At 42.0% G+C, this 13,191-nt stretch overlaps 1 protein-coding gene across 7 annotated transcripts in view; it reads right to left on the minus strand.

The window, feature by feature from the left end:
• Nucleotides 1–1,333: 1,333 nt before the first annotated feature.
• The window catches only part of PIK3CA (phosphatidylinositol-4,5-bisphosphate 3-kinase catalytic subunit alpha), a 55,098-nt gene continuing 43,240 nt past the window's right edge, over nt 1,334–13,191 (minus strand). For all 7 annotated transcript variants that reach the window (XM_069975158.1, XM_069975159.1, XM_069975157.1 and 4 more), the window contains 6 exons: nt 12,973–13,094; nt 11,652–11,730; nt 8,046–8,216; nt 3,662–3,779; nt 3,108–3,259; nt 1,334–2,349 (listed from right to left, as the gene is read on the minus strand). In XM_069975158.1, coding sequence (XP_069831259.1) covers nt 2,079–2,349; nt 3,108–3,259; nt 3,662–3,779; nt 8,046–8,216; nt 11,652–11,730; nt 12,973–13,094 — 913 coding nt within the window. In that variant the 3' untranslated portion in view covers nt 1,334–2,078. The remainder of the gene's footprint in view (nt 2,350–3,107; nt 3,260–3,661; nt 3,780–8,045; nt 8,217–11,651; nt 11,731–12,972; nt 13,095–13,191) is intronic.

Below are 13,191 nucleotides of genomic sequence, written 5' to 3' on the forward strand. Positions count from 1 at the left end.
GGGAAAAAAAACATAAGAACCATGAGAAGAGACCAGTAACATTTGTTTCATCTCCCAGACATGGGGAGTAAGTCAAGCATGGTACAGAGCAGATTCCCTTATGAGGCAGGACCTGGTGGATGCTACATCCATTTAGATATCTATATTTCTGTATGTAAAGTCACAGTATCATTCCAAAAATAAAAAGGAATTGTCACATCAAGAAATATTATTGCTAATGACATTTAGAATTTTTTTTTCTAATTGTTAAGAATACAATGTAAACCTATTACCAGACAAGACATCTATTTATTAGATGCTTTAAAGTGAGTCTGTCAGCTGCAATTCATGTTCCAAACTGCTGACACTTGGATAGCTGTATAATACCCAGACAGGTGGATATATGAAAGGTACAGTGGGTCTCCTTGACCCAACAGCTATCTAATCGTGTCAGCAGTTTGGAGCCTGAGTCGCAACAGATTCCCTGTAATAAGTGTACGCTAGCATGTCCTACTGCACAGGTTTAAAGGCCATAAACACAAGTGGGAAATAGGCTAGGGGGTGGGGGCAATAAAAGAACACAATGACTTGAATGTCCACACTTTCTGCTGCCATAATCTCTTTAAGTAGTTGTAAGTGGTCATCATACATACCCAAAAATCATTTGGAAAGACATGCTAAGGCAAAAAAGTAGGGTATATTATTAAAAAAAAAAAAAAAAAAAAAAACCTTGCTAAAACACAACATAGTAGGGTATTAGTGTAAAATGTGGGTATGAGTACCACCCTTACTAAAATGTAGTGGAGTTTTATATAGTATATAAAAAGTATTCTGTAAATTTATTTCTGTACATCTTAATGAATAAATGAATCTGTGTGCAAAAACTGTAGACATACATATATAAAACTCAGGTACACTCTTGCAGGCGTCAGAAGGTGGCAGCAAATAACAAATAAAATAACTGCATAACCTTTATAAAAACAAAAACCATCCATACACTTTAACATGGATACATTTTACACATAAAATAACTTCTGAAACAACAAAAAAATGGGTTTACAGGTGAGGTTAAAGTGAAAAATCTTAACATAGTCTTGGAAGACTATACAAAATAAAAATAAGGGCAACATTCTTCAGTGCAATAAGCAGTTAACTTAAAACAATGCAATATCCTTCTGGTCTCATTTTGTAAAATATGAAAAAACCTACTGTAATACACACATATAGATGTGTGTATATATATATATCTATATATATATATATATATCTATATATATATCTATATATATAAGATATATATATATATATAATCTATATATATATATATATATATATATATATATATATACACACACATACATACATACATACATACATATACACACACACACACAATCTCTCAAAGTTTCACAATGAAGTGTATTAGTGAGCACTGACGGCACACACTTACACTGTGCATCTCGGACACCTCAGGAAAGTTAAGTTCTTAACATTGGTGCAACGTTTGCAAAATATAAAACATAGGCTTATAAAAACAAAAATATCAGAAAAGGACAAAACAAGACCATTTTTTTTTTCACAAGACTTGTATGGTATCACATTTTTCAAGAAAACAAAAAAAATGGACACTTGTCAAGCGCGTCTAAAGTTGCATTGCAGTTAAACAATACTGTGAGGCATTGGGGAAGGGTTGTACCCTTCAGATTCCTAGTTATTACTGCACCAAGGTAGAGAAATCAGCATTCCAAAACACACATGGGAATCACAAAAATATTCTCTATGCCAAACTTCTATTTGTATCAAACAGACCATGACCATATACATTGGGTGCTAAAAAGCAGGTTAAGAGGGTTAGCCTCCTGTTTGACCTTAAGGCATAATATATGAAATCCAGACTGTAGCTCTTGAAATGTATTCCTTTAGTGTTGTAGACCCTGTTAGTGTTAATGGTTCTGTTGCATTCTGGTAGCGCCTGTTGTGATAGTAATGTTCTTTGTGCAATTCCCATGCAGCTGGTCTTTGCTGCCTGTCCTTATTAAGAGTGCAGTGTGTGACCCACAAAGTGGATGGCAGACCACAGCCTGCACCCAGCTTCTAGCTCAGTTCAAAGCCCTTTGCTTTATTGTGTGGAAGATCCAGTCCACTTTTGTTGTCCAGCCGCCATGATGGGCATCATTCATCTGCTTCATAAAATATTCCAGAGCTTCCTGTTCCGTTTTGTCCAGTGCCAGTGTCTTTCTAATGTAAGCAATGTCATCAAAAGACTGCAGTTCAGGCATACCGGAGCCAAGCATCATCGAAAACAGATTGATGAACAGATTGGCATGCTGACGAATGGCCAGATATGCTTTGTAACACATCTCTTGAAATCTAGGAGGAGGAGGAGAATGTTAGGAAGGTACATCTTCCATAGCTTCACTATCATGTTAATTACCTCACTTCAAAAGTAACTTTTTGGTGAAATAAGTGGCTGTCTGCTATACAACATTTATAAGGAACAGAGCTAAAGTATAGTGCCTTTACATTTCCAGCAACTTATCTCTATAGTAAAGATGTTAGTTGCAGTTTACATTCTGAACTACATACACTGTTAGATTGCCGTCATGTCAAAAAGACACATGGTATCTTTCATAACATATAAAGATGTTTTTGTTCTATAGTAAAAAGAGTCAGTCTTTCCTGAGCTCCTGAAGCTGTAACAGCTCCTTACTCCCATACCTGACCCTTCTGGGCTTCCAGGTGTCAAACAGGCACAGAGGGGGAGGGAGGAGACATTCCAGCTTGCAACAGATCAGGAGCTTGGAAAAGGCTGACTCTACCGGAGAATAAAGTATTTTTCAACATCCAGGAAGCACAGCTGGATAGATGAAAGCTACCGTGTGTCTCCTTGACCTAACAGTGACCTGCAATTTGGAGAATTACAGTTGACAAACTCACTTTAAAAGGGAAACTATCAGCAGGTTAGACGAATCTAAACGTGCTGACACGTCCCTATTGCACAGGAGACGCCGAGGAGGAAGGCATGTCTCTTCCTTGGTGCCTATCCAGCGCAGTTAGTCTTGCAGTGCAGTTAGTCAACGTCCGATCGGACATGAGCTTAGTTCTCCTTTACACAGTTGATAACTTACCTTTCAAAGTCCCTGGTCTTTGTGCACTCTTGAATTCCCTTACTGATGACAATTAAAAAGTCCTGGGTTAGGACAAATGGAACACGCTCCCGCTTGTAACCAAACTTTTTCTTCTTGTGATCCAGAAAGTGCCCAAAATCTATGTGAAACAGCTGACAAAAGACCAAGTGTTAAGAGAAATGCTAGTATATATACGCTTTTCTCTCTCTATAGCAACTGTCACCCCTTAAAAGGCTAGGATATGCCACTAGATTGTGATTGGTGGGTTTGAACTCTGGTTCTCCCACCATTCCTGATTATTCTTGCACAGCTGTGTTCCTGGCCAAAAAGGTTTTTTTTTTTTCATCCTCCCCCTTCCTGGCACTTTTGAAAAAAATGTTTCTCTGTCTCCTTTAAAACACTGCTGCTCAGCAAACACTACATACAAGACATTAATAAAGATACAACTTCCTTCTGTATTTTTTCAGAAAGATGATTAATAAAATACACAGGCTGCAGGGTGATACAAAAAATATACAACATTTATTAAACCCACACTTTAGGTTTCTACGTACTTGCCCATTGTCTTTCACCATAATGTTACTGTTGTGACGATCACCTATGCCAAGAATGAAAGTGGCAACGCAGTAACCAGCACATGATCGTGTGAATAAGTCAATGGCAGCATCATACCTAAAAGTAAAGAGGCACATGGGTATAAAGTTCAGTAATCATTCTCATTACTAGCCATTATGGCCAATTCTCTTTCTTTGCTTCTCAGCTTTTAGAAAAGGACAGGGCTGTAGGTTTACTGGTAAGAATGTGCAAAATAAGACCCCTTTCACACATCCATTAACCCATTACAGACCCATTCACACATCTGTATGCGTTACGAATGCGTGTTGGGGTTGGGATTCGTAATAAAGGGGTTCATGCAACAATGGGCAGGTTATGGATGGTTACGGGTGCACATCTTTAGTCCTGTTTATAGCTGCAGGTCTATGGTTGTGTAAATGTGGCCTAAAGGCCTCATGCACAAGATCACTGACAATATGTATGACAGATCCCAAATAATCAAGACTGTAGCACTACTGTATCTCATTTTGCCTTTTAATTTTACATAGAAGCATACATTTTGTTTTCTCATAGATGCTGGCCTAATGTGTCAGATGTAACAGATTTCTTCACCATTGCTTCTTGGGGGAGAATACAACGCCTCAGAGACACCCCATGGAGTGTAATACAGGCACTGTGAATAAGTTGACCATGGTCACCAGCATTGTGAAGAATAAATAGGGCACTCTGATGTCACAATGTGGCATAGGTTACAGTCTGAAATGGTGATGTCCCAAAGGAGCATTGTGATATCACAATCCAGATCTGATAAAGCAGTTCACAAAGCAGCATCAAATTAATGTTACAATGTAAAACTTATGTCACCATCCACAACTGTAATGTCACAATGGGCATTGTGAAGTCACAACCCGAAATTTTGATGTCACAATAAAGCAATGTTGTATGAGAATGATGCATGTCACCACCTGGAACTGTAGTGTCTCAATGGGACACTGCAACATCACTAGTCAAAATTTTGATGTCACAACCCTTACAGCGTACTGTCACTAGGTAACACACTAGGTAACAAACATAAAATGCAGGCTTGTAGTACTTACTACCTGTATCTTTGCTTGTGGGTTATTTTCAAATTCTGCCCCTCCTAATAGCCTCCTTTCCCCAGCAGTCTCTTCAGCAATTCTAAACACTGGAATGGGTGTTCCGTTTGCTGGTATGACACACACCCTTACACAGCACAAGGGAAGCCCCGCCCTCACTATCCTGCCCACACTTCTGCTGATTTGCCATGTATCTTTTGAAACATTTTCACACAGAAGGGAGACTCAACTAAGATTTAGACATTTAGTGGTGAGTTTTATAGGGTTTTTTTTCTGGAGAAAACTAAGAAAACATTTTAATACATCTACACTCATCGGCCACTTTATTAGGTACACCATTCTAGTAACGGGTTGGACCCCCATTTGCCTTCTGAACTGCCACAATTCTTTGTGGCATAGATTCAACAAGGTGCTGGAAGCATTCCTCAGAGATTTTGGTCCATATTGACATGATGGCATCACACAGTTGCCGCAGATTTGTCGGCTGCACATCCATGATGCGAATCTCCCGTTCCACCACATCCCAAAGATGCTCTATTGGATTGAGATCTGGTGACTGTGGAGGCCATTTGAGTACAGTGAACTCATTGTCATGTTCAAGCAGAAATCGAGACTCATCAGACCAGGCAACTGTTTTCCAATCTTCTACTGTCCATTTCAATGAGCTTGTGCAAATTTTTGCCTCAGTTTCCTGTTCTTAGCTGAAAGGAGTGGCACCCGGTGTGGTCTTCTGCTGCTGTAGCCCCTCTGCCTCAAAGTTGGACATACTGTGCGTTCAGAGATGCTCTTCTGCCTACCTTGGTTGTAACAGTTGGCTATTTGAGTCACTGTTGCCTTTCTATCAGCTCGAACCAGTCTTCCCATTCTCCTCTAACCTCTGGCATCAACAAGGCATTTCCGCCCACAGAACTGCCGCTCACTGGATGTTTTTTCTTTTTCGGACCATTCTCTGTAAACCCTAGAGATGGTTGTGCGTGAAAATCCCAGTAGATCAGCAGTTTCTGAAATACTCAGACCAGCCCTTCTGGCACCAACAACCATGCCACGTTCAAAGGCACTCAAATCACCTTTCTTCCCCATACTGATGCTCGGTTTGAACTGCAGGAGATTGTCTTGACCATGTCTACATTCCTAAATGCACTGAGTTGCCGCCATGTGATTGGCTGATTAGAAATTAAGTGGTAACGTGCAGTTGGACAGGTGTACCTAATAAAGTGGCTGGTGAGTGTATATTGGAAAGCTTTTTTTTTTGTTTTAAACAGGACTGTATTGATTTAGAAGTTAATTGTAGAGACAGTACCTCTTTAATTCTGGTATCGCAACCCTTAAAGGCGTATTCCACTCAAACATAACACATGATAGTTTCAGCATGGGCAGCAACCTAAAAGCCCTATTACACCAACAGATTATCTGACGGATTTTTTCAAGCCAAAGCCAGGAATGGATTTTAAATGAGAACAGGCAGCCTTTATTACCCGTTCTCTGTTTATAGTCCATTCCTTGCTTTGTCTTAAAAAAAAAAATCTGTCAGATAATCTGTTGGTGTAATAGGGCCCTAAGGGTAAATAAAACCTGCTAGGGCCTTGTTTTCATCATCTGTCTAACAAGGGAGGGGGAAGACAGACAGAAAGGCTCACACACAGATTTTTGTGTTTTCAGCAGGAAGTAGCAGCTCTGAACTGGAAGAAGGGGACTAAATAGATAACAACAAGTAAGGAATGAATTGTTAGTCACACCATGGGCAGCAAGTAGTGATGAGCGAACTGGGTTTAGGTTCGAGTCGATCCGAACCTGAACGTTCGGCATTTGATTAGCAGTGGCTGCTGAACTTGGATAAAGCTCTGATTAGCAGTGGCTGCTGAACTTGGATAAAGCTCTAAGGTTGTCTGGAAAACGTGGATCCAGCCAATGACTATATCCATGTTTTCCCCATAGCCTTAGGGCTTTATCAAAGTTCAGCAGCCACCGCTAATCGAATGCCGAAAGTTCGGGTTCGGATCGACTCGAGCATGGTTCGCTCATCTCTAGCAGCAACATATGAAAAGTTATGTTTGAGTGGAATGCCGTTTAACACATATTACAATGGGGCATAAACTGATCAAAATGTGAGAACCCAGTAGCCCTGTAGGAAAAGTGGAATGCATGCACGAAGGCCACATTATGTAAACAAATAAATATAATAATATTTTGTTCTGTATGAAGGTATTGAGCTGGCTTGTTGGTACCATATCTGTCTCAGTCGACACTATCAAAGGTGGACAGAGACACACTGCATCAGTCTGTTAACCGAGATTGATCCTTAAGTGGCTAGAATATGCATGGTCACTTGCGACATGACAATTTAGGATTAAAGGGGTTGTCCGGCGATAAAAAATTATTCACAGAATAACACACATTACAAAGTTATACAACTTTGTAATGTATGTTATGTCTGTGAATGGCCCCCTTCCCCGTGTTTCCCCCCACCCACGCTAGACCCGGAAGTGTGGTGCATTATACTCACCGCATCTCGTGTCGTCCACGGTCTCCGATCCTCAGCAGTGACGTCTTCTTCGGGAGGCCGGCGGATCTTCCCGAGTGCCGGCCACCCTCTGCAGCGTCATCCGAAGCTCAGCCGCGATTGGCTGAGCATAACTGTGCTCAGCCAATCGCGGCTGAGCGGCTGATGACGCGGCCACGTCATCAGCGATTGGCTGAGCACAGTTATGCTGCAGAGGGCAGCCGGCACTCGGGAAGATCCGCTGGCCTCCCGAAGAAGACGTCACTGCTGAGGATCGGAGACCGTGGTCGGCACGTGACAGGTAATGTATAGCGCACCACACTTCCGGGTACACGGGTGGGGGTGGTGGGACACGGGGAAGGGGGCCATTCACAGACATAACATACATTACAAAGTTGTATAACTTTGTAATGTGTTATTCTGTGAATAATTTTTTATCGCCGGACAACCCCTTTAAGAAAGAAGGCCCAACAGCATCCAATTGTGTGGAAATCTCTAAACTTTTAATAGCTTAGACCAAGTATAAGCGTGGTCAACTAATAAAAGTTTTTTTTAAGTATTTTCAGAGACTGGGACAGATACGGTCATCAACAACTAATCTCGGTAGCCGCTAAATTTATGTAGTGTATGGCACCACACCTGGTTTACTAGGGCAAAGAAATGTGATTAAATAACTTGAGCGCTGGATTTTATTTAAGTTCTGTTTAACACATGTATATACAATATCAGAAAATAAAAGCCCTTCTAGTTAAACAGTTAAAATTAGACAGGAAGGTCACGACTTACGTTTCTCCTTTGTTTTTATCCCTGAGCCACTGATGTAACGTATGACTGTTGAACTGCAGAGCACCTTTTAATCCTCCTTTACACTGAATTTGCATAATAGTATGAGAACATCTGACCACTTCAATAAGTCCTACACAGTCTCCTATAGAGAGGCACCCATAGGGTAGCATCCTGTAAAAGAATATGATCTTATTATATACAATGACAAAGTTCTAGTAAAATTGCAGGGTTTCCGCACCACAACTTCAGTAGTTTTCCTTAAAAGTTTTTAGTCATTTTTTAGTTTTCCATTTTACTATCCATGTTTTAAAATAATTTTGACATCGTAGCCACTAGGCTTAAAACTAAGCTGAGACTTTCTATTCTCTACAGATCATTTCCTGGCAGTGCCCTTCCTATCAACACAGATAGGAGTACAGTGAGTGCTGGCACCAGAAAATACAGAAGTAGTATACACAGTAGCTGCTACCCACAACTCAGCACCCCCTCCTTAGTGGAATGAGCCCACAGAATATGCTTAGGCAAGATGACAGCCCCATAATAATGTACAAAAATAGAATTAAAAAATTACAATTAGAAGATAAAATGATGATAATAATATTTCACCCTAATTAGTAAAATCAAATCTAGGAGATACATTCTCTTTAATGTTTTCATGTGGAAGAGAAGACATTTTAAAGGGGTAGTGTGGCGTTTCAAAATTATTCACTAAATAACACACATTACAAAGTTATACAACTTTGTAATGTATGTTATGTTAGTGAATGGCCCCCTTCCCCGTGTTTCCCCCCACCCATGCTAGACCCGGAAGTGTGATGCACTATACTCACCTGATTCGTGTCGACTCCCGTCCGCCATCTTGGGACAATGATGTCATCTTCGGGAGGCTGGCCGAACCGCTCCAGCCGTCCCTCATGCCGGCCCCCCTATGCCACGTCATTAGCTGCTCAGCCGCGATTGGCTGAGCATAACTGTGCTCAGCCAATCGCGGTTGAGCAGCTGATGACACGGCAGAGGGGGGGGCGGCATGAGGGACGGCTGGAGCGGTCCGGACAGCCTCCCGAAGATTACATCATTGTCCGAAGTGATAGCTGTAGGGGCAACAGCGGCCTCTCTACTGCCACCAACGTTCATGTTGGGAACTGCAGGGCTATCTAAGACCAGGTCCCGACTGCCCCACTCTGGTCCAGCTCTGCTGCACAGTGCTATAATACACAGTACTATCATGAAATGTGCTGCAGCCTATTCATTTTACACAGAAAAATAAAATCATATTGCTGACTAATAACTTGCCAACGTGAAGTAAAAGCAGAAGGAAGCCCATACCTACCCTGCTGCACATATACTGCACAGTACCAGTGCCCCTTCGCAGTGAGCTGTCCCAACTCAGAAGCAGAAAATCTCAATAATTTCCAAAGTTTAAAAAAAACAAGCTCTCTCAAGAGGCCATCTGCCAAGTAGACGCCCTTTAAATTAGGTTTTCCAATCAAGCTAAACTACCCCCATTTTCTAATACCAACTTGGCAATCAATTAATACCTGTTCACTGGTTAGGAACCCTTGTATCCTTGGTTCTAGGTAGGGATGGTCCGAACCTGCCGAGGTTCGGGTTTGTATCCCAGTTTTCCAGGCGGTCCTCTGGCTGTATCCACCCTCTCCACGGAGGTGGAAGACAGCAGGAATCATTGCCAAGAGTTCAGGTTCCTACGAACCCGAACCTCGGCAGGTTCGGACCATCCCTAGTTCTAGGGATTATTTAGGGTCTTAGTATATGCACTAGATAACAATGGCTTATCAAATCAATATTTTTCTAGTTAACATTTAAAGTGACTGTTAGCAGTTTGTCTGCATATCCTAGGGGGAAAATAGGGGGAAAATACTGACCATACATGCCTCCCTACCCAACCCTTACCGATTAATGAAGAGGGCATAGCGTACAGCCCTGTATGTCAATCAGGTGGGTAGGTGTGGTTGGTTGGGAAGCATTGTACAGATTTACTTTAAAGTGTAACGGTCATGTTTTTTTTTTTTTTTACTTGCATAGATTAAGTGTTTTCAAATTAATTACTAATATACGTTATCAGCTTTTCTTGTCATCTAGTCCAATTAATCTTGACTTTTATCCTCCCCCCTAGCCTTTGTTATCTGCACAATCTTTCACAGCTTTTCAATAAAATCAGTCTTCACATTTTCTGCCTTTGTGAAGACGGATTCTCTCTGAGCACCTCCCTCAGAGCCTACGTGCGCGCTCCCGTGTAGAAGCCGATGCCCAGCCTGTACAGGGACATAGGAGCTGTGTCATAGCTCCTACTACATAGAGAGAGGTGCTGCCGTCCGAATCAGAATCTTCACAAAAGATCTCCCTGCTCTTTGAAGCTGACAGCTCCCTCACAGCCCACTGCAGTGACTAGGAGAGGACGGACTGAGAGATAAGAATGTGATGATTACATGCCGGGAGTCTGGACAGCAAGAAAGGGGTTAACTGACCTGCCCTCCTCTCTTGCTGTCCAGACTCCCTGCATGTAATCATTACATTCTTATCTCTCAGTCCGTCCTCTCCTAGTCACTGCAGTGGGATGTGAGGGAGCTGTCAGCTTCAAAGAGCAGGGAGATCCTTATGTGAAGATTGAATGCCGACAGCCCAGCAAGGCTTCATCTTGTCTTCATCTCCACTTTCTCTTCTGCTGTGAAGCCCCTCTCCCTCCCCTATGCACGGATTGCATACACGGCAGCAGGAGAGAGCAGGGGTCACTGCAGAGGGATGGAGGTGGTGCTGCTGCAGCTTCTCCCTGCAGATTTCTGCATCTTCATCTCCGTCACATGTGTGGATTTGTGTGGAGAGAGGGAGCCATACCAGGAGCTGATGCAGACCAGACCATTCCAGTGCAGGGGGATGGAGGAGGGGGCATTACTTTTCAGTAGTTGAGTGAAAGAACGGGTCCTGCTGCCCTTCTTTCATTACTATAGGAGTGTGCAGGACATCTGCAGCTGCAGCAAGACTACCACTCCCATCATGGTATGAAAGTGATAGCATGATGGGAGTGCTAGTCTTGCTACAGCTGCAGATACTATAGTTGGAGACAAACAATCAGAATTAGTGTTGTGGAAGTGCTGTATGTATAACAAACGTATTTTATTATATTAACCATAATGTCCACTATTTCTCTGCTGTACCATCTTCTAGCTATTCTGGTGTGACTGTATTCGGCATAGGCTGTTCTATGAGAATGGGAGGGGGTGTGTCAGAGCTTGCAGTGCTCTGATTGGTCTGTCCTCTGTGCTCGCTCCCGGCTGGTTTGTGGTGGATTATGGGTAGTGAGGGAAGGCTGCGTGAGGCAGAAAGGAAGGGCAGACATCATCAAAGGAGGATCCCGCCCACCAGCCGAAATACAGGACAGTTACTGAGGTGGCAGCTGCAGCATGTACAGGGGATGAAAAAGGTACTAAACCAAATGATTTCAGCTAAATGACTGGATGTATGATTATACCAATGCATAATCTACTGTTTGGCTGGGGTGGTGTAATTTGGGCCTGGAAATGACAGTTACGCTTTAAATATTTAACCATTTAAGCATGCAATGATTTGACCATGCAAAAAACAATTTACCGTAAATCAAGTCCCTGATTTTGCCAAATGTTTTCCATAATCCTTAAGATCTGAAGCGTTAGCATATCTTGCCGCAAATCTGGGGAGAAAAGCACATAAACCCAGCAGTATTAGAGAAGCTGTGCAACAACTGGTGAGCAAAAGAAACAATTGGGTCTACTAATTAAAATAGGCACTGATCAGGGGAGGAACGGAGAGGCGGTGCAGGCCTAGGGCATACACACTCTAGGCCACGCCAATTTGACACAAGGCTGCAAGTTTAAAAGTTGTTTTTTTAGGACAATAACTGCATCACCTGCCGAATGGACCCCAGAACAGATCTTGGATTAAAAGCAGCTATCTGAAGGTACAAGCTGTTTTGAGGGGGTCAGATTGTGGGTACAGAGTTGCTTTAAATATTCCTAAAACTGAGCATAGCAGGAAAAAAAAAACTATGCAGAGAACAAAGTAAAAAAAAAAAACTAAACAAAAAAAAAACTACCTCCACCCACAGTGTCTCCTGTCTTATGAAAACATAGAAGCAGGTCAGATTTTACTAAGCTGCTGTTAACATCCCTTTAAAATAGGGTTATCTTGGCAAAAGATAAACTTGCTCCAGTGCTGGGTGTGAAGTAAAAAATAAACAAGCTATATTTACCTCCCCTGGCCCTCCATAGCTGCTGGTCCTCCAATTCTGTGTTCTCCCGACCCCACAGGATCTGCCAACTCAGCAGCACAGCAGTGTCCCGTCAGTGATTGGCAGATTGCGCAGGTCCTTAGGGGTTGTGACAACAAAGAAACCAGAAGAAACAGACACCAGTGAGGGGACTAGGGGCATCAGTGTGGCCACCTGTGGGGGACCTGAGGGGAGGAGAGTATAGCTTGTTTTTTATTTGAACACCAACCCGAGACCAATGTTATAACAGTGTTTCCAGCTTCCATTCTAAAGAGAATGTCTATACATGCACACCTTAGTGGTCCTGGTTACTACAGCATCTATGGTAAGACCACAAGTATATTCTCACACACTTTACAGTCTGCAGTCCTGTCAACAATCCTTCTGACCTTTCAGCAACTCATGCCTGCACATATATTCATTTTATTTTCACACTGATTCCTTTTTCATCAAAACACTGAATGCTTCCCAGGAGATGTGAATTGTGTAGGATTCCTGAACTGCATCAATCTGGCAGCAATACGTATTACTGTATCAGCCTTTATTAACCAACACCCTCCACAGTCTATGGATTTTATTCAGCTGTATTACACTAGATATAGGTTACCATTTTTTTGACGTTTTCATAATTATTAACATATCAATTTATTATTACATTTTACGTACCATCTCCATTTTTAAAGATTATCTCATTATTCAGAAACAACATTTCAGACATAATATCAGGGTTCTCCCAGTTAAGCCAAAGTGGTCTTTTTGCAGAAGACATTATTCTGCATTCTTCAAGCCTAAATAACAAAAGAATGATTTAGAAAGCCTATCTGGGGGCCAGCTGTGATCAGACAAGAGGGAAAGGAAGAGGAAACAACAGGAAGGAGGGACAGG

This window comes from Dendropsophus ebraccatus, chromosome 6 (genome assembly GCF_027789765.1).
Source record: "Dendropsophus ebraccatus isolate aDenEbr1 chromosome 6, aDenEbr1.pat, whole genome shotgun sequence".
NCBI classification, from domain to species: Eukaryota; Metazoa; Chordata; class Amphibia; order Anura; family Hylidae; genus Dendropsophus; species Dendropsophus ebraccatus.